Source organism: Emydura macquarii, unplaced genomic scaffold, assembly GCF_026122565.2.
Source record: "Emydura macquarii macquarii isolate MOO-44397 ecotype Brisbane River unplaced genomic scaffold, CSIRO-AGI_Emac_v2 contig_1390, whole genome shotgun sequence".
Lineage (NCBI taxonomy): Eukaryota > Metazoa > Chordata > Testudines > Chelidae > Emydura > Emydura macquarii.
In genome coordinates this window covers 24201168-24219985 of record NW_027131527.1, presented here as the reverse complement: position 1 = coordinate 24219985, position 18818 = coordinate 24201168, and the positions used below count along the sequence as shown (strand labels likewise).

The following is an 18818-nucleotide window of genomic DNA, read 5'->3' as shown; positions in this document are numbered from 1 at the left end:
TACAATAAATCCAAAGTATTGATTAATCTGGCTCATTTATATTTTGCTGTGGGTACACTTATTTTATTTAAATACTACTACTTTAAATAAGAAAATCACACTCAGCAAGGGCCCTTTGAGCCCATGGAAATCAATGGAAATGAGGGGCAGGAGAAGATAAACTGGAAAGAATTGGCATAGTTCCATTGGTTTCAACTGAGCTATAAAAGGATCTTCCCCCAAGGTATTTTGAAAGACTTCCATTGTCTTCTGATCAGGTCTCCTTTGCTGCATCTCTCACCCCTTTAAGTGCCTCTGGCCCATGTATAGAGCCATGTCTTTCACTTTCTTGCTTGTTCACTCCTAAATAGGCTGGCTGTTAGAATGTATACAGCAAGAGACTGTAAACTTGGACTCCTTAACAGGGTATCTAATATGGAAGCTAAATCCACATTTTGAAGTCTCTTTAATACAGCTCTCAATGCTCTTAATATTCGCTGTAATGTTCACCTCAGGGAATATGTCAACATTTGGGGTTTAAAACTCCCTCTTAATATTTGGTTTGGGAGGTGTTGGTTTATACAGGTGTGCAGGAAAAATAGAGGTGTGTGGCTTTAAATGTTCTTTTGGGCTACAAAAAATAAGCCTAGGAGGGTCAAAAATAAGCTTAAGGAGGGTCAAAGTCCATAAATACACATTTACAGAAAAGCGTCTACATTGGGTGAGTTTATCTCGTCTGTTACATATTTAATGGGATTATTATAGGGGCAAAGATTGGCATAACTCATTAAAACCCATACACTGTTAACACTGGGAGGGGATGGAGCTCAGCAGCTCATCCTCAGAATGCCCCAGCTGCACGGGAGTGGGTGGCTTTGCTTTTCCTGCCTGGATAAAAAGTGAAGTTTGAAACCAGGAGTCGGTGAATGGTCTAATTAGCCTGTAGCTGGTGTCTTTAGAGCAGCGCCAGCGTGCCTGTGGATACAAAACTTCTAGGCACTGCGGACAAGCCAGGGTGCAATCCTGTGATGCAGGGGCCTGATCCCTTCTCTTGCCGTGCTGTCTGAGAGTCTGAGCCACAGGTCAGAGACCAACCAGCAGCAGGAGAGTCTCACTTCGGGTCGAAAAAAGCCTGGCAATGCCACTCAGGCAGAAAGAGAGAGAGAGAGAGTGGATTGAGATGGGAAGAGGCCTGAAAAGGTTGACCGGGCATATGCAGGAACTGACTGGGCATTCCGCCCCCCCTATAATTATTTCCCTCGTCTCAGCTGAAGGGGTTTGCCTACAATGATGCAGAGCTGTGCTCTGAGAGGAAGTGCATTGAACCCCCTCCTCCCCCCGGATTCTCGCAAGTCTAGTCTCCAGCTGAGTGCTGCAGAAAAGTGTGTTGTTGTATGCGCCTCCTACAAAAGGCATAGACAGAGGAGAGAGAAACCAGGGTGGAAAGAAGGGGGCAGGGGAGACATTCAACTGGGGGGGGGGGGAATCAGGAGAGGAGAAGATGCTGAAGAAGCAAAGGTGAGTCAGAAGAACCGCAATGAGCATGCAGCCTGCGGGAAGCAGGTAGTGCCTGCTGCTGTTGGGGAGTGGCTGTGTGTGTGTGTGTGTGGGGGGGGGGGAGGTTGGGGAGTGGTAATAAAGGACACTGCAATCAGTCGGCCGAACTAACTGTAGGGACCATAACGCCAGTGTATAAGGCCGTGGGGAAGAAGCGCCTGCGAGCGTCTCACGATTCGATAATGCTCCCGGCTGTCTGGATTTTATGAAGACTCAGGGGCGGTGAAAGCTCCACTAGAAATTCAAAGCCTGGAGCAAGCAAAGCACATTCTCGACCTAACCCTTCTCTATCCGCCAGCCCCATTTCACTCAGCAAGAGCCGACCTGGCGACAGTCCTTTGTTCCCAGGATTCAGTTGCTGGGGTTTGGAAGGCACCGCAGGTTCGAGAGGCGAGGCAAAGGAGGCGTTTGAATGGCCTCTATCGCTTCCTTCTCTTTGGGCTCCTGTTTAAAAATCTGTATTTTATTCACTGTGCTTAGGACTTTGCTTCTCCAAGAGAACAACTGCGGAGTGAGCCAGTGCAGTGGCTACCCCTTGAACAGAATCCGAAATGACCAGGGCTTCTGAGCGATACATCACTGCAAGAGTCGCTCTAGCCAGTAGCTGTGCAATCCGATTGCCTGTCTGTAAAGTGGTGCGCTTTGCATTATCTTCCTCAGAGCGGGCAGTAAAGCTACGTCTTCAAACAGCTTCTCGTTAGCTGTCCCTACACCGCCCTAGTCCTTTTATTTTCGTATGGGCTTTTTGCCCCTTGTCGTCTTGGGGCCGGCCCCTTTAGAAGTAGCCCTGTTTGATCTAGCAAAACAGGATCATTTGATCATAGTGCAAATAATCGCTTAAACCTTATCTGGTTTTATGATGAACGCGCAGTTCTTCACAAACTAATTAATAGCAACTGCTCGTTCCCAGCTCTGCCCCTACCAGGACCTAGGATTATATCATGCAGTAATGTGTAACCCCGCCTGCATTGCTTTGCTATGTGGTGTACACAAAGCGTTCTCCAACAGCAAAATAATAGGGTGGGGACAACACCACATTGTTCTCGATTTCGTGTGTGTGTGTCGGCGGTGGGGTGTGACATGCACATACATTGTTTGCACTTTTGGGAAGTACAGTTAGACACCTGGACTTATTCATATTTGATAGATACGTTTCAAATGCTCGCTATTGGCCTTAGGCCCGGGTGCGGGGAAATAATGCAACGTATCATTGTGTGTTGTCAATGACTCCTGAACTGGCTGCTGCGAGAATCGTTTTGTCTTTGGTTCTGAGCTGTGAGAGGAAATTAGTGCGAAGAACGAAGGCACGACGGAAACGCCCTGTCCCCAGTTACAAAGGTGCTAATGAGCACTTTGCATAATGACTCCGCTATTCAACCGCGGCCTGCAATCTCCTAATAACACTTGGCAACACCAACGTTACGGTTTCTTGATTTATGCCAAAAATCTGCCTGCATCACTGTGAGAGCTGTTTTACTGGGTTAAATAATTTCCAAAGGTGATATAACAACGCGGGCATCCGCCTGACAAGTTCCAGTAGTATCTGACAACAGCAGTGTTAACTAAACAGCTCCGAATAATGAGGGAGTTTCAGTGAAACAGAACGGTGCCAGGATTAAATAATCCCAGTTTAACTCTTGCCAGCACAGTCCCCTCTAGTTTATTAACCGGGATTATATGGTGTGTGTTGGCTCTGCAACATGCCTTTTGGTTTTGCAAGTCTGATGTTTCCAACCCCAGTGTTTTGGTTTTCTAAACGGAGGCTTGGTGTTTCATAGTAACACATTTCATGGGTTATGTACACTGCAGAGAACCCAAATCGCTTAATAATGATACACGAGTTTGGGGCCCTGACGTGGAGCTACTTCGGGGATAGAGGGAGATAACCAATTGTATACAGCACATTGGACGTCAAGTAGACAGAGAAATAAAAGTTACTGACCCCGTGGGAAACCCTCTCTGCGCAGCAAACTTTGGGTCCGGCCTGCCAAACAGAGAGAGAGAGACGTCACAGCTTAATACACTAAAACATGGACTGATAGCAACTCCAATGTGTCTGAATTACCCTGCAGAGGATTGGGTTGGTTTTTCCACCAGCAGATTTGAGCAAGTCCCTTATTTTAACACACACCCCCTTGGTCTCTTCACTCGTTAATTCATGCACAATAACTAGCGATCAAGTCCTGCAGTGGGGAGAGCACGGTGCCCGTGAGTAAAGGTGTCCGTCTGTACTGCGGAAAGTAACGTATTTGGGGAGTGGAAGTGAGCTTAATACTTGTGACTTTGAAAAAGCAGCGCAGCGAAACCGCATGTATTGTTCCAGCGGCTTTTTACACCACCTCTGGTGCACCGGAGCCGGCTCCGCGACCGGGAGATTCGGTACTATGGAGACGCGAAGGGGAAAAGTGGAGTACCAAATCGCTCTGGTAGTAACTTCCAAGTTCCATTGCCAATCAATTACTGTTCCCACAGGCTGGGGGGCGCGATTTAATTAGCAAGGCAATAATGTCAGAGATGTCTGCAGCCTGCGCCTGCTTAATCGCCTTTATCCAATTTGGCGAGAGTAGTTTGCCAGGATATTAGAGGTTTGGCCAGAATAGTTGGACCCCTGCTGTTCGCAGACACTGTGGAGCCGCTCCAGGGACCTGTTTCAAACCAGGTGAAGCAATTCCGTGCTGTGTGCTAATCGGGAGAGAGCGCACACTACAGGGCCATTAGATCTAATTGCGGCCCATTATCTCTTCCTTTGATAGGCAATTAGATGACAATTAACTTGGAAAAGCCCAGAGGGCTTGGAGTAGAGAAAGGGGGAGGGAGAGACCTTTAGATTTCAGTACATGCTCTGTGCAAAGCCAGCTAACTTTTCCTTTCAGCTGCCTACACCAGTGAAGAAAAATGTTTCTCTCCCCCCCCTCCCCCCCGACAAAAAATGGTTTTAATGAATCCCAAAGCAAAATAATTATGTAATCAAAGAGACAAGTTTCTTTCTCTTCCACAAAGATTTATTTCTAACCCGGGTAACGTCTTATTTATTATCTCTAGTAACTATGTTTTCACGCTTGAATAATGTATTGCGAAGGTGTAGCAGTTCTTTGGCCATCCCTCAGCTGTTGTGGACGTGTGGTGAGTGAACGATATACCCTGTACAATGTAGTTAATTACATTTACCTTACTGGATTTGGAAATCTTTTGGTCATTCATTTTCAAAGAGCTAAATGAGATTTTTCAAAACCCGGTGTTAAAATGATGTTCATTCCCACGATTGTGATTTAATTGCCCAAACAGGGAAATCGACGTCTTGAAACATGCGATTTAATTTTAAAATTGTATTGAAAAAGGTGGCATTTATAAAGGGGCGATATTTTCCAGGGATACAGCAGCACCCCCTCATTGTTACGCGGTGTTCTGTCTCAAACTGTAACAAAGGGAGTGACGGGCCAATTGACAGGTTAGTGTTCACGGGTACTTCAAACAAAAAGGCATTTACTCTTAAACAAGTAATCTCGTTGATGCCTAAATGACTATCTAATAGCATGTATCAGTACATCAAAGCCTCGCTGAATATACTTGTTAGCATTTCTAAGGGGGGCAGTGAGCATTACAAACAGTGATCAATTTTCTTATCAGCTGTACTTAAAAGGAAGCTGTCCCTCTGAGCAGATAACGATGTGTGTGCCTAAGTGAAGTATTGGGATTCATTGTCTCCCATGGAAAGTCTGAGAACAATAAAAGCTGAGGACAGTGAGAGTTTCCCCAGTTTGGGTGCCTTTGATCAGCAAACCCGGCCAGCAGCCATCCAAACCAGCAATAGCAGCTGCTCTGAGATTCCTGGCTCCTGCCCCTTCAACTGGGTGGATTTTGGGGTGTCTCCTCTTGTGCCATATGTGCCAGGGCTAATGTCTATGGGTGGAAATATAATTGCTCTCTCTCAGTAAAGCTACGATACCCTTGCATCAATAGAAGGGATCTTGGTGTGCTTTTCAATAACACATGGATCTCACCCAAAATATATACCCTCATGTGGGTATATCTCACTCACTTCAGGGGCCTTGGGTATTGATGCACCTTGATTCTTTCTGTTCTCTGCCTGTTTCACACAATAACTTAATTGCCTGAGGGCTGTAATACTTGGGCCTAGTTCTGGCCTTTGTGGCTGCTGGGGTGGTGTTTAGTGGCCTGTGATATACAGGAGGTCAGAATAGATGATCTGATGGTTCCTTCTAGCCTTACTCTATGCTCCTAAGGAACCCACTAGCAAAGCACCTCAGGGAGCAGCATTGGGCCCAATTTCTGCTGGGCTGACTCAGCCCTTACTTTCCTTTCCAGGGATGGATCACAGAGTGTGCTCTGGGTGACCATTGCTGAGCATAGCCCTGTCTGTGTGAACAGTGAAGGGCTTTCTTGTGACTTTGGAAGCCAAAGTCACATTGGAAGGACGGGTGTATGGAGGGGATCAGGTGCAGAAGCAGCTCCTGGACATGTTCTGGTTGCCTCAGACATTGCTATCCAGGATTCAGTGTGCAACACTGATCAGCTGTGATCAGACAACTGAGGCAGAAAAGGAACCAAAGAGAGGAACGCTCCCTTTATTTCTTTCGTTGTATGGTTCCACAGTATAATGTCCCTTTGGGGAAATTTACTGGTACTGAGCTCTCCCCCAGCAAAGGACTGGGCTTGTAGGTGGTTTGTGCACAAAGCTGAGATGATAAAAGCTCCTTTCCCTTGTCCCTTGTGTACTAGCTGAGAGGCCTATATGTTTGTCCTATGGACTTTTCACAAACTAGGGGTTTGCCTCAGATTTTTGGTCAAAAATTCCCTTCCTGTTGTTCTGCTATGTGCCTCTTGTCTAGTGTCCTCCACCCCAGATGTGATTGGATTTCTGTAGTGCTGTATGCCTCTAACTGAGGACATCTCTATGCAACCCTAAGAGCTGAAATGTGTTTTGTATGTGTAAGGTATTACACTTTACAAGAGGAACAGCTGATTCTCTGAAGCTGAACTTGGAGGAATTAAGCCACTGTATCCTAAATATTGATAACATGGAAAAAAATGGTAGGGAAATATTTTGTATGGATAAATTATTTACATTTTTGTGTATATGAAAGTTATGGGTCCTCTTTTTAAGTGAAGGGAATAGTCAAATTTGCATGGTTTATTTTATATTTATGAATAAAAGTGGTAAAGTGATAACAAAAATAATGGAATTCAGAAGGTGGCTGCATCCCATACTATCCTTTTGGCTTTAGTTATAAACAGAGCCAGTGCTAAGCATAAGCAGACTAAGCAATTGCTTAGGGCCCCCCCTATTAATGATTAGTATGTGTTGTGGGGGGAGCAAAAATGTTCCTGCTTAGGGCCCCCAATGGGCTAGCACCAGCACTGGTGTGGTTATAAATGCTATCCCTTGTATGTATTGTAAATTTCTCAGAACAGAATTCTCTCTCCTATTATCCATACATACTATAAGTAGTACTGGGACTGGTGGGTGTAGGCCCTTCCCCTCAGCTAAGGGGATAGAACCACTGAATCCAGGCTACTGTTGAATTCTGAGGACAACAAATGAAAAAAAAACAGGAGCGGGAATGAGGTCAAAGATTAATAACGAGAGATAAAGTACCCAAGATAACGCCCATTTCTCCTCAAACACATCTAAGGTCTCAGTGGACACTGCCCAGAAGAACTCTGCTCGGAGGCCTGAACATAGAAGTGACCAGAAATTGGCCCCACTGTCACAGAGTACCCCTGTCCAGCTTCCTCCTCCTGGCATGATGAATGGCTGACTTGGCCATCTCCAGAAGGAGGTTGATGAGGTTAAGGGGCCATGGTTGGGATGTGCATAGAGAAGAGGTGCAGGGAAAAGCACAGAGGTTCTGGAGGAACCGGAAGAGGGACTGCAGCCTGATGCACTCTACATAGATGGGTCTCCCTCTTGCTGCAGAAAATACAGATGTCAGGGGTGTTCATAAACCATGACAGGTACTTGCCCATGCTCACAGCTCCATGAAAAAGGCACCAGTTAATATCCCCAGCAGGCCATGGGACCAATTGGAGTACCAACTGGCCCACTGGGATTCCTCGACCTCCTTAGGTGGCAACATGTCCTGCCACTTGATGTCAAGGCAGGATATGATGAGGGTGAGGAAGTGGATGGTATGAAGCATGAGCTTATACGGGCATTTCCTGTGTGTGGTTAGAGTCAAACTGCCTGGATGGTGTTCAGCTGGGGTTACCATACATCTGGATTTCCCCAGACATTGCCTGTTTGAAAAATCTGACCAGACAATAGGCAGGGATAAAAAAAGAGGCAATGTCTGGGATTTTTGCAGAGCAGTCGTTACAGCTCAGAAAGAACCCCAATTGGCCCACTCCCCAACTGGCCCCTCCCTGCATCTGCAGCTGATTTGCCCATTCCCTTGCAGCCACAGTGTTGGTCTGGATCCTGCCCACCCAGGTTCCTGCTCCCAGCCCTGGGGATGGGGTCCTGGAGGGAGGTGCTGACAGTTGGCTGGTGCTGCATCATGGGCTTGCGCTCTGCCACTGTGAAAGGGTGTGACATTGCCCCCCACCTCCAGTGAATACCCCTGCCACACGTATCCCATCCAGCACCTCGCATGTACCCCCTCTGTGGGAGTGTCCTCTTTCTGGGAACTTGAAATATGGTAACCCTATGTTCAGCCAGCTGAAGTTGTGTGTCGGGGATGGTCGAGGAGGCTTGTGGGGCAGAGGCCTGATGATAAGGTCCAGAGGGCCAGGGGTAAGAGGCATAGGGTGACCAGATGTCCTGATTTTGTAGAGAAAGTCCTGATTTTCAGGGTTTTGTCTTATATAGGCAATTATTACATACACACCTTTTCTCATTTTCCTCACTTGGTAGCTGGTCACCCTGGAGGTAGGCAGGCAGCACCCTCCCACAGGACCTGCTCAAGGAAAGCAAGAAAAGCAGGAGCCAAGGCTGCCCTCATCTCCTTAAGCACATGACAGGGATGTGCAGAGTGGACAGCCCCATTCATTGGTTAACTGCCACGGGTCCACCCAGTCCTTCTGATCGTACTCCAGGAAATCTCCAACTCTAGTGGTACCAGCCAGGACCAACCTCCGGTGCACCAAAGGGGGTTCTGTCACCTGCACACCATGGTATGGATTGTGTAGCAGAGGCTCAGTAGAGGAGATCCTTCCCCTGGGCTGCCACTGTGGACCTGGTCTCTGAAACTAACTTCCAGGGCTGGTAGCTCAGACAGGTCTCAGTGGAGAACCCTCACCTGGAAGTAAAAGAGCTGCCAGTTGTGTCAGAGCCCTTGGAGGCAGTAGAAGAAACCATGCACCAGCACTCTCCTCATCCACCAGCTGGACTCCCTGCACTGCAGAGCAGTCTCTGCAGGGCCTGAAGTAGGAAGCATGGACCTCACTGTGGATGCAGACCAGGTCTTGGCTGACCTCCTCCAGGGGGAGGCTCAGGCCCCCTGCAGAGACCTAGTGGGGCCCTGGCCAGAAAAACTCCAGGATCATCTCTAGAGGTTGGCCAAGGTTCCTTGGGGGTGGGCTCAGGGTGTTGAACTGGTACCAGAGCATTGGCAGAATCAGCTTCTTGAGCACCAGTGCCCAAAGGGAAAGGCACCAGGGCAGCCCTGTCCACCCCCACAACTGGTCAGCCACTCTGGCTTCAAGTTCACCCCAATTCTCCAGCGGGGAGGGATTTGTGGTAGAAAGGTAGATGCCCAGACAGAGCACAGGACCCACACCCTACCGGATGGCTCGGACCCCAGAGCATGTGTGGGAGGAAGCTTGTGGTCACCTATCCCCAACCACAAGGCCAGAGCTCTTGACCCACTGAACCCAGGCAGAGGAGGCTACCAAATAGGTGGCTTGGCAAGCCTCCATATGTGCCAGGTCTCCCAGGCTCTGAGTCGGTAGGAGCATGTTGTCAGAATACACCAACAGGACTACCCCCAAGTCTAGCTATTACATATCTGTAGAGACCTACCACTCTAAACAAATAGAGGTTAGAAATTATTCAATTCAACTCAATGAGCCATCTGTGGCAGTTTCAGGTGTTTATTGCTGATATAAATGTGAACATGGAACAGGAAACAAAAAAAATCTAACTTTTATATTCAATTTATCCAGACACACAATCTGACCAGGCCTCACTGACACGGGTGCCAACTCTCTTGGTTAAATCTCTGGGTAATTTAATGTTTTTCTTAAAGCTTCAATTGCTAGGATCAGGTTAGTACATGAAAATCTCAGATTTATTTGAGAGAGAGAGTCTCTAGCCTCCAGAGTTGTTATAGAGACAGGCAGTTCATTCCTTTCTTCTTTTCAGGTGTTTTAGTCTTTTCTCCCCACTGTGGCCTTGTAAGCATTGTCTGCATTAGCTTACAATAAGGCTGTATCCTAACAATTTTTACCATCATTTGGTTTTGCCTGTGCAGATCAGATTGTATTACCATCTATCAGGTATAAAGCACCATGGGACACTTACATGAAAGCCATAAGATAGTTTGACAAAGAGCTAAGCATTTTTGTTTGTAGAGCTGTGATCCACAATGACATCTAATCTATATTTAATAGTAATGCCAGAGTTTAGAGATGAAAGTTACATAAAGGAGTCATGATGTTAGATATATTTAAGTGGCATTAGCCATATACCACAGGCATTAGGGGAAAGGAAATGGAAATGTACAAAGATAACACCCACAGAACACTTCAGTAGAGGGCACGTAAATCTGATTTGGTGGGATGGAGAGTATGTTGTAGGGTATGTATGGTCCTATGTCCTTATTACATTGCTAATATCAGAAATGACCAATAATATTACTTAATGGGGCCTATAAATGGGTCAGTCCCTATATATATTGCATAACTGCATAATTCAAGCATCTGTAACTGCCTGGAGGGTAGGATCTGGGGTGGGGGAGAAAGAAAATCACTACAGATTCAAAGTCCATTAAAATAGCTGAAATTAACATAACAAAAAAGAAAAATGTGGCGCCAACACTAGCTGGGTGGAGGAGCAGCTGGGGACAGTTTTTACATACAAAAGGAAATTAAAATATTGAACTACCCAGACATGTCCCAACCATCACTCTGACTCCTTTGTTAAATCTTTTACTCCTTTCTCTGGCCCCCCTACCTGTCCTTGTAGATTGCAAACTCTACTGAGCACCTCTTCCTGCCTTGATAGCACCCATCACAGTTTGGACATTACTTTACTATGAATAACCATCTGCCTGCAGAAGTCTACAACGTGCATTTAGTGAATGTATTTAATGTATATTGGCTGGAAAGCGTGATTCTAGTTCATATTGCTATCTCGCAATAACTGCACAAGGGCCAGGCGGCCACTTGCTTCACCCAGCTGGCTCACTAATCCCCTCCCTGGAGTTAGACATACTAACGTGGTCTTTAAACACTACACCGTGAACACAGGCTGTTCGTGTGTTGGAGGGCAAGTCTGAAGAAAAACACCAGATTTTGGAAGGGCTGCCACTTCTGTTCCCCTTTCAAAAATCTGTTCTAAGTAATTGATGAGTGGGTGACAGTGGGTGTGTAATGGCCAGGAAGGCTATTGAAATGCAGGGTGGGCTGGTCTCAGCCTGGGCCTTTCCCTCTTTATTTTGTGCTGCTCCCCAGGTACACACGTGTGTGTGTGGCGGGGAGGAAGATAGGGGCTCTAAGATCTGCATCGCCTGCTGGTATTTCTTATTGAAAGCACCATTTCGCAGCCGCTGACCGGTCTGTGCGGGAGCCTTTGACCTTGGCAGGGGTTCGTTCTCCACAGAGTTAAAGTAAGGAACATGGGGAAGGAAAAACCCAACCAGCCGATCTGCCTCGTAGATGCAGTGACGGGGACTAAGGCTTTGCAACCTGTCTGAGCCCACCATGCCCTGTAAGGTTTAAAGTTGTGTGGAGCGCTTGCTCTCTTTAGGTGCTGGGTTCAGTGCGGTGCAGGAGCTGCCGGAAACAATACCTCTTCCTGGCCAAGTCACGCTAAAGATCGGCCCTTCAAAACCCACCCAGCCCTGCCTGTTTAAAACCGTCAGAAGGGGGAAACGGGGGGCGCATCCGCCTGTTTCTACCCACGGTGACACGCAACCCGCAGTGGAGCTGCCGCAGTCGGCTCGAGAGGTTCCCAGCTTCGAGGTAACAGGCGACAACAGCTGCAGAGGAAACGCAGGTGTGAGGCAGCTCCGGCTTCGGAAGCGGAGGGAGCCTGTTCTCCTTTGATACTGCGGGCTGTGAGGCCCGTCCCAAAAGCCGCACCGAGGGGAGCGATGGTCCGCAGGGACAGCGCTGTGGAAAGGGAAAAACGCCACCCCTGGGGAGACAGGGACAATCAGGGCCGAGCTCACGCACCCGTGGGAGGCCTGGGGGGCGGTGGGGTAGCGGGACAGCGACAGAAAGGGACAGCCGAAGTAATGCGCGTTAATGAGCCCCGCCCCGCTGGAGCAGCGGAGCCTGGCCTGCCTGCAACCATCCTGCAGCTGGGAGCCGCTGATGATGATGAGCCCTGCATAGGTGGGAGAGTCTCGGAGCCGCTAATAAAGGGGCTGTTAAAGTCTTAGTCTTGTCTCTCAAATGCACGAAAGAGCAACCCCTGTGTGCAGAACCAGGGGCGCCAGGCACGATTCAATCACGAGTCGAGCTAATCCGTTTTTTTATGGCGATGCGGACCTACCATGTCAGAGGGGCCAAGGAGCGGGTGTGTGCCATAGTTTGTGGCTCTCTAATCACACTAGTTCGGTTGTATTCGCAGCTGTTGGAGGGGGAGGCACCGGCAGCCTGGTCAACCTGCTTCTATCTGGGGTTGGAAAATAAATAGAACAAAAGGAAGTGACCTTCCTCTGAAGGTAGGAGTTACAGTGACCAAGGGAAGGGCAGGGCAAACGGCCTCCTCAGCTCTGCTGCCGGTGGTTTATTTGCACACACAACACGGGGTGGACCCACAGAGCCCGCAAGCAACTTAACTTAAAATGCTCCCCTCCGCTGCAAGCTCAGCACCTCTCAGGAGGCCTCTTCAGAGATGAGCCTCGTGTGGTCTGATATCCAGTTCAGCAGCTGCATTTCCCGTGGACTTCAGTGGAAACGGGAGCGCTGCTGAGCATCTATGAACATCAATGCAATCTGCGCTGAAGGCCCTGCTGCCTTAGGTGGGTTTAATGGGGCAGGTTGCAACTTTAGTCCAATCTCCGCGGTTCGGTGGGGATAAGACAGATTCTTGCACTTTTACTGTCGAATTTCTGCTTTAATGCCCCCATGCATTTATAGGTAGTGTAAATCGGTGCTACAGAGCAGTACAATATGATGATATGCTGCAGCTTCCTGTTTTAAAACCTCAGTAGCAGATGATTAAGGTGAAATTGGAAACTAAGAGAACTCGTGTCACTCACCTACCATTGCATTTGCAGTGACGCTTGCCTTTCGGGAAAGAAGGGTCATTTGTGGTTTTTTTCCTTCTGGAAAGTAAGATCAATAATCTAGTTTTATGAAGAAGAAACAAACCCGGTGCTCATTAGATCAGTATTTATTGAGTCATATTTTTCAGTTCTGGGTTTCATCAGGGGATTTAATGAGTTCACTGGAAGTTTTAGCCTGCGTGAACACTGTAAGAACAGCCCCCTGGTATCTAATTAACCAGAATTCAGGGTTGGATAGGAAAAATATCTTCCCTTTGCTCTCCTAATTAGGAACAATCTGAATATATGGTGTCCCGGTGTCTTTTAGAGCAGATTAGTTTGTGCCTGGTGTATGCTTTTTCACAAAAGGATAAAGGCAGAATATGCTTGCAATCGCAGTGATAGTTTTTCTAACAACGTTTGTTATACTTACAGTGATTGAACGTCTACATTTTTTTAGATTTCTGGGTGATTCTCAACATTACCTGCCCCTTGCGAAGCCATTCTGTGTGAATAACGTGTGAAGTGGGGTACTTTGGGGTTGATGAGGTGTGAGCTTTCTGGTCCTTATTGCTTTGATCGCTAAACGTTGAGGAGTTGGTGAAAGATTGGCTACATTTCTGACCAGACAACTGGCGCCAAATTCAAGCTTAGAGCAGTGCGGGGTTGAATTTGTACTCGTTAAACCAGAAACCCAGCACTAATACAGCCCGGAGCTAGGAAATCAAGCCAACTCCGACTTTTAATGTCTCCCTACGACCTTTACAATGGACTTGGATTTCATTTGCTCCTTAATTTACAGTAGAAGGGATTCTGATAGCGATAGAGACTTAGACCGGATTCTGATAGACAAAACCGCCCCTGACTTTTCTTGACCACATAGTAAAGGTCTGTGTTATACGATTACTGGAATACCCCTCATTCTTCCCTTCGGAAGGAATCCCCTACATCTCTTGCCGACCTGAAGCATGTAGTTTGCAGTGTTGTTGTAACCCGTTGGTCTCCGGCTATTTGACAGGCAAGGTGGGGAAGGTAATATCTTTTGCTGGGCCAGCCAGAGAAGGTCCAATCAAAGATATTATCTTGCCTGTGAAATGTATACCGCCAGCCTAGAGAGGAAATGTCAAATGATTACCTGGCCTCTCCATTTAGAAAGGCAGAGACTGACGTAACGTTCCTGTGGTTGTATAGCACAGCCCTGAATCGGAACTTCGTGCAATAAAGCGTACGGTACTCAACTCCTGCTCCAGTCATGCCCCTGCCCTAAGCAACGTACTGATTATGGCGGTAATGAGATGCGGTTGCTAATGCTTGAAGATCCACGCCATTTAAAATATTGCATGTGCCTTTTGTCCAGCGAGGTTTCGAAGGGAGATGATCAAACTCCTTCGCCCTGCCATTATCCGGAGTGGAAGTGTCTTTAAATGCCCTTTGGCTGCTCTTTTGTTGGGTGTGGCTGGACACGTCCTTGCCGCTACCTCCCCCCAGGCCCTCCAGGGGACTGTCGGGGGGGAACAGAGCAGGTTTGCATTTCAAGGGGACAGAAACAATCCTGCAGACTCTCTGGAGCCAGCGGCTGCAGACATTTGCCAGACGTGTGAACTTTACTCCTAACTGACGGCTGTTATCTCTTGCCTATTCGTACTTTGATGTGGATTCACACTTGCAAACGAGCCCGCGCGGGAGGCCAGGCCCCTCCATATAAATAAACGGAGGCCGCCGCGCCACCCAGCCTCCTTCCCTCCCCACCCATTCCCGAGCAGCCCCAGGGAGCGGCTGGATTCAGCCGGAGGGCCCCGGTCCTGACTTGCAGCCGCGCCCCTCGCCATGGGTGAGGCCGAGGCCACCCTCTCCAGCGCCTGCCTCCCGGCCCGGCCCGGCAGCGGGGAGCAAAGGCCCGCAGCGGGCAGGCCTCACATCTGCTGTGCGCCTCCTCCGCGGGCCCCCACCTCCTTCCGCCGGAGCCCCCTCGAGGCCAAAGGCAAGGCCAAAGGGGGAGCCCCGGGCGGGGGCCAGCGCCAAGGCAGCGGCCCGAGCCGAGAGGAGGCGGAAGACACCAAGCCCCCGAAGCCGCCCAGCGAGCGAGCAGGTCCCGGTAAGTCCGAGGCGGGCGGAGGAGGGCCCGATCCTGCCGAGGAACCCGGCCGGCTTCGGTGGGGCCGGCCCGCCGGCAGGGGGGTGGAAGAGGCTCTGTGCCCCGCCGCCGGGGCTGGAGGAGCCGGGGAGGCCCGGCTCACAAGCCCGGCTGACTTTGCCCCGCCCGAAGCCCTAACCCAGCCCTCCGGCTTCGCAGCTCCCGAGGGCGGCTGGGGGAGCGCGGACGAGTCCTCCGGCTACGAGAGCGAAAGCGCCGTCTCCTGTGTCCCCTCGCCGCCGCCGCAGCCGCGCCGGGCGCGGACCGCCTTCACCGCCGAGCAGGCCGGCGGGCTGGAGAAAACCTTCAAGCGGCAGAAGTACCTGGGGGCCGCGGAGAGGAGGAAGCTGGCGGCCGGTCTTCAGCTGTCCGAGATTCAGGTCAGTGCCTGGCCCCGGCCCCGGCCCCCCGCAGAGAGGCAGCAGAGGTGGCTTAGGGCGAGCGAGGCGCGGCGCACCGCGCTGGGGAGTCTTGGTCCAGCGAGCCCCTTGGTGCGCGACGCTGAGCCCCTCCATCTCCTCTTTGGTTTCAGCCGGGCCCGCGTTTTCGCGGTGCCTCAGTTTCCCCCGGGCGGGAACCTACCTCATTGGTGCAAAGAGAGCCTTACTTTAGGCTCGTACAGGCGCTGCTCGGCCCAGGTAAAACCGCACGGGCGCTGAGAAGAACAAGAATTGCTCCTGATTTCTGGCTGATGGGGACTGGTATTCGAATTGCTTGCTAGAAAGCACGTCCTTGTTGAGACACCGGACTGACTATTTTAAACGCACGGTTTTTGTATACTCCTGCCTTGGTGAATTGAGGCTGGGATTAAAAACACTGTGCATCACGTTGTCCATTGAGCAAAGTGCAGGATGCATTAGAAGCCTAACCCCACACTTTCATGTGTCTGAAGAGTATTTTAAAACGCTTTTAAACATTTCTACTGGAAAATACAGCTGGGATCAGATGACTATAAATGTTCTTTTATTTGATATTTATTCACTTGGACGGAAAACTTTGAGAGTTACTAAATAAGACCCCAGTCATGCAAACACTTATGCATTGGTTGACGACCTTGAGTATCATCAAAGGGCTGTTCCCAATTAATAGGCTTAAGATTTGGGTCCCTAACATGCTCCCATGGAAGAGGGGGAGGGGGAGTGACTTCCCCATGACTCAAATGGAAGCAGAAATGAAGCCCCTGATTGGATCTTCACAAGTTTCCTCTTTGCAGTAGCTCTCTCCCTGGTGAAAGCACATAAATAAAAGTTAGGTTTCCATGTAGTGTAATCTCCTTTTTTGCTGCTTAGATCAATGCTTCCATTCAAGTTATTTTAATTCACTCTATGCTGTATGTATCATACATGAGTTCTGTTACAGATGCTCTAAATATTCAGTCAGGACCCTGATTTCTTTATATTTTTTTTCTAGGTCAAAACCTGGTTCCAGAATCGCAGGATGAAACTTAAGAGGCAAATACAAGACCACCATCATAGACTCGTATCTTCAGATCCCTTCTATGGCTATAAGCAAGGGACACTACCAAATATGTTACAGAATTATTCCCACTATTCTGGTCCACAGCAACCTAGACTCCTGTCTTTTACCCCTAATTCTGCTTTGCACTTCAACTCTTCCTTTCAAATATATGACTCCCAAAACACATTATACCCATTTATGGCACATGATTTGCGTTTTTACCACCAACACTTTCTGCCACAACTCTCTGTCCATCCGGTTATACAGAACAAAATGGACATCAAACAATTTAATCCTCTTCAAACATTATAACCAAAGTCAAGTGCCAGATGTGAAAGAGATATAATACACTATTTAGGATTCGATTGTACATGAAATATTTGTCTTATGTAGAAATGCATATTCTTAATATAAAGTTTAAATATAAAGGTTCATACCTACATTAAGTATAATTGTATTTAAATGAGATTAAAGTCTGTCTTGAATTGAATGCTGTGAGAGGCACTCTAGTTCTCATTCTTGGGTTTATATCCACCATGTCTAATTTGAAGCTTACTGATCTCTAGGATTCTGACTAGATCATGATACCTTTAGTGTATGGATGCTGAAAAGGATCTTTTGCTATAAATTCCTTATCGACAATTAGGCTGTGTCTACAGGAGCATTCCACTGGAACTAATGTACATTGTGGTTCTCATCAATGCTAGCATGTGCTGAAAGCAAATTGTGTACAGGTGTGGCCACACAGCCTTGTTTGCACTAGGACTCCCACCATGTATGCAAGGCTATGAGAGAAAATTCATTTGTGACAGAGTGGCACGACTAGCCCTACGGAGTCCCATACTTATGCAAACATTTACTCTATAGCAAAATCATGTCAATTGTGAAGAACCCAATCTGGAAGTATTGTTATAGTAATCCTTTATGAAATCGATTATTGTTGTTCGTCTAATAGTTTTTCCTGTGCATATGCAACACAGAAACCAGATACAATTAGGCTTCAGATTTGCTAATTGTTGGCTGGCAGTAACACTCTGCCTATAGTCAGAAAGCTGGCAATATAATGAATCAATGGCTTCTGATGAGCTCATATACACAGAATTACCATTTCATTTTTTGATATTGTATATGGTACCAGAATGCCTAGTTAGAATTATGTGGCACGTTTGGAACTAAGAGTATTGTCTTGTCATTCTTTCCTGCTCCTGAGTTGGCAGTTACGCAATTTGTGTCTTTCCTGGGTGACTTGCGTTCATGTACACTTTTCCTATTCTCATCCAAGGGTTTCTGGGCCTGTTTTTGCACCCAGTGAAAATTAAAACTTATATAGTACTTAGTAATGTACTTTTCTTGTGACCTCAGTACTTCATAGTTCTTCTATAATAGGAGTGTGTGTAAATTATGGGAGGTATAGACAGGAGGGGGCAAAGTGCTAGTCAGTGAATTGTTTTGTGAGCATAAATTACTGCTTTAAACTTCCATTGCTTCTTCCATTCAAGAACCTCAAAGTGCTTTACAAATGTTAATTAAGACTCAACCCTCTTTGAGGTCTGGTCTACATAGAATAGTTGCACTGATCAATTTACAGGTGATTTATATTGATTTAGTTAAACTTGTAATTTACTGAATTAAGCTACATTGCTCTAAACCACTTTTAAATTGGTGTGTGATGGGCACAGGCTTTTTTATCAGTTTAAATCAATTACAAAACTTATAATGGAAATGGTGTAACTTTTGTGTGTAGACAAGCTCTGTGGTAGGTAAATACTAATGTCACTATTTCTTCTATGGGGAAAAATGAAGCAGAGAAGCTGGGATTTGCTTCCCATTGACTTCAGTGAAAATTGCTGATTTTTTGAAAATTTTTGCCTTAAAGTATGATTAAAATACCTCTTTAAAGGGCACAATAACTTGGCAGAGGGTAACTGAATATTCCATGTAACTTTTTAGTAAACCAATTTATTTTTGCAGAAGAAACACTTAAAAATCGCTCCCCTCTAAAAATGTTGCTCTGATTTTTTTCACTTTTTTTTTTTTTAAAGTTCCTTTAACTAATAGCCATACTGTTTCCTCCTGAAATTAGATTTTGGACAGACTAATCTTGGGTGTATTAGGGAATTGGAGATGAGAGCCCCATGCATGTATGTCTATTTAGAGCCACAATGAGTATATATCTCTGCCTGTAGCATGACATAATAGCGTCCTGAGGACTCTAATACTTCAAACTAATTCTGGCTGTTGGGCTGTGTGTGGAGGTGGGTGGGTTTTGTTTACCGACCTGTGATATACAAGAG

The 18818-nt window shown here is 47.4% G+C and overlaps 1 protein-coding gene and 1 long non-coding RNA gene across 3 annotated transcripts; both read left to right on the top strand.

The window, feature by feature from the left end:
- The first annotated feature begins 1459 nt into the window (after nucleotides 1-1459).
- On the top strand, nucleotides 1460-3335 carry LOC137156176 (uncharacterized). Its single transcript, XR_010920685.1, has 2 exons — nucleotides 1460-1497; nucleotides 2017-3335. It is a non-coding gene; the product is annotated as an uncharacterized lncRNA (long non-coding RNA).
- A 1210-nt stretch (nucleotides 3336-4545) lies between these two features.
- On the top strand, nucleotides 4546-18067 carry LOC137156175 (homeobox protein vent1-like). 2 transcript variants are annotated; one of them, XM_067552908.1, is made up of 4 exons: nucleotides 4546-4659; nucleotides 14290-15027; nucleotides 15226-15446; nucleotides 16477-18067. In XM_067552908.1, exons 2-4 carry the CDS (start codon nucleotides 14760-14762, stop codon nucleotides 16834-16836), a joined length of 849 nt encoding a protein of 282 aa, XP_067409009.1. In that variant the 5' UTR covers nucleotides 4546-4659; nucleotides 14290-14759; the 3' UTR covers nucleotides 16837-18067. The 2 variants fall into 2 exon arrangements, with proteins under 2 accessions (XP_067409009.1, XP_067409008.1); XM_067552907.1 differs by lacking the exon at nucleotides 4546-4659 and having other exon boundaries at nucleotides 12239-15027.
- Nucleotides 18068-18818: the final 751 nt, after the last annotated feature.

Coding starts and splice junctions, on each gene's coding strand:
- LOC137156175 (XM_067552908.1), top strand. CDS start 14,760: ATGGGTGAGGCCGAGGCCACCCTCTCCAGCGCCTGCCTCCCGGCCCGG. Junction 15,028..15,225: donor CAGCGAGCGAGCAGGTCCCG/GTAAGTCCGAGG, acceptor CCGGCTTCGCAG/CTCCCGAGGGCGGCTGGGGG. Junction 15,447..16,476: donor TTCAGCTGTCCGAGATTCAG/GTCAGTGCCTGG, acceptor TTTTTTTTCTAG/GTCAAAACCTGGTTCCAGAA.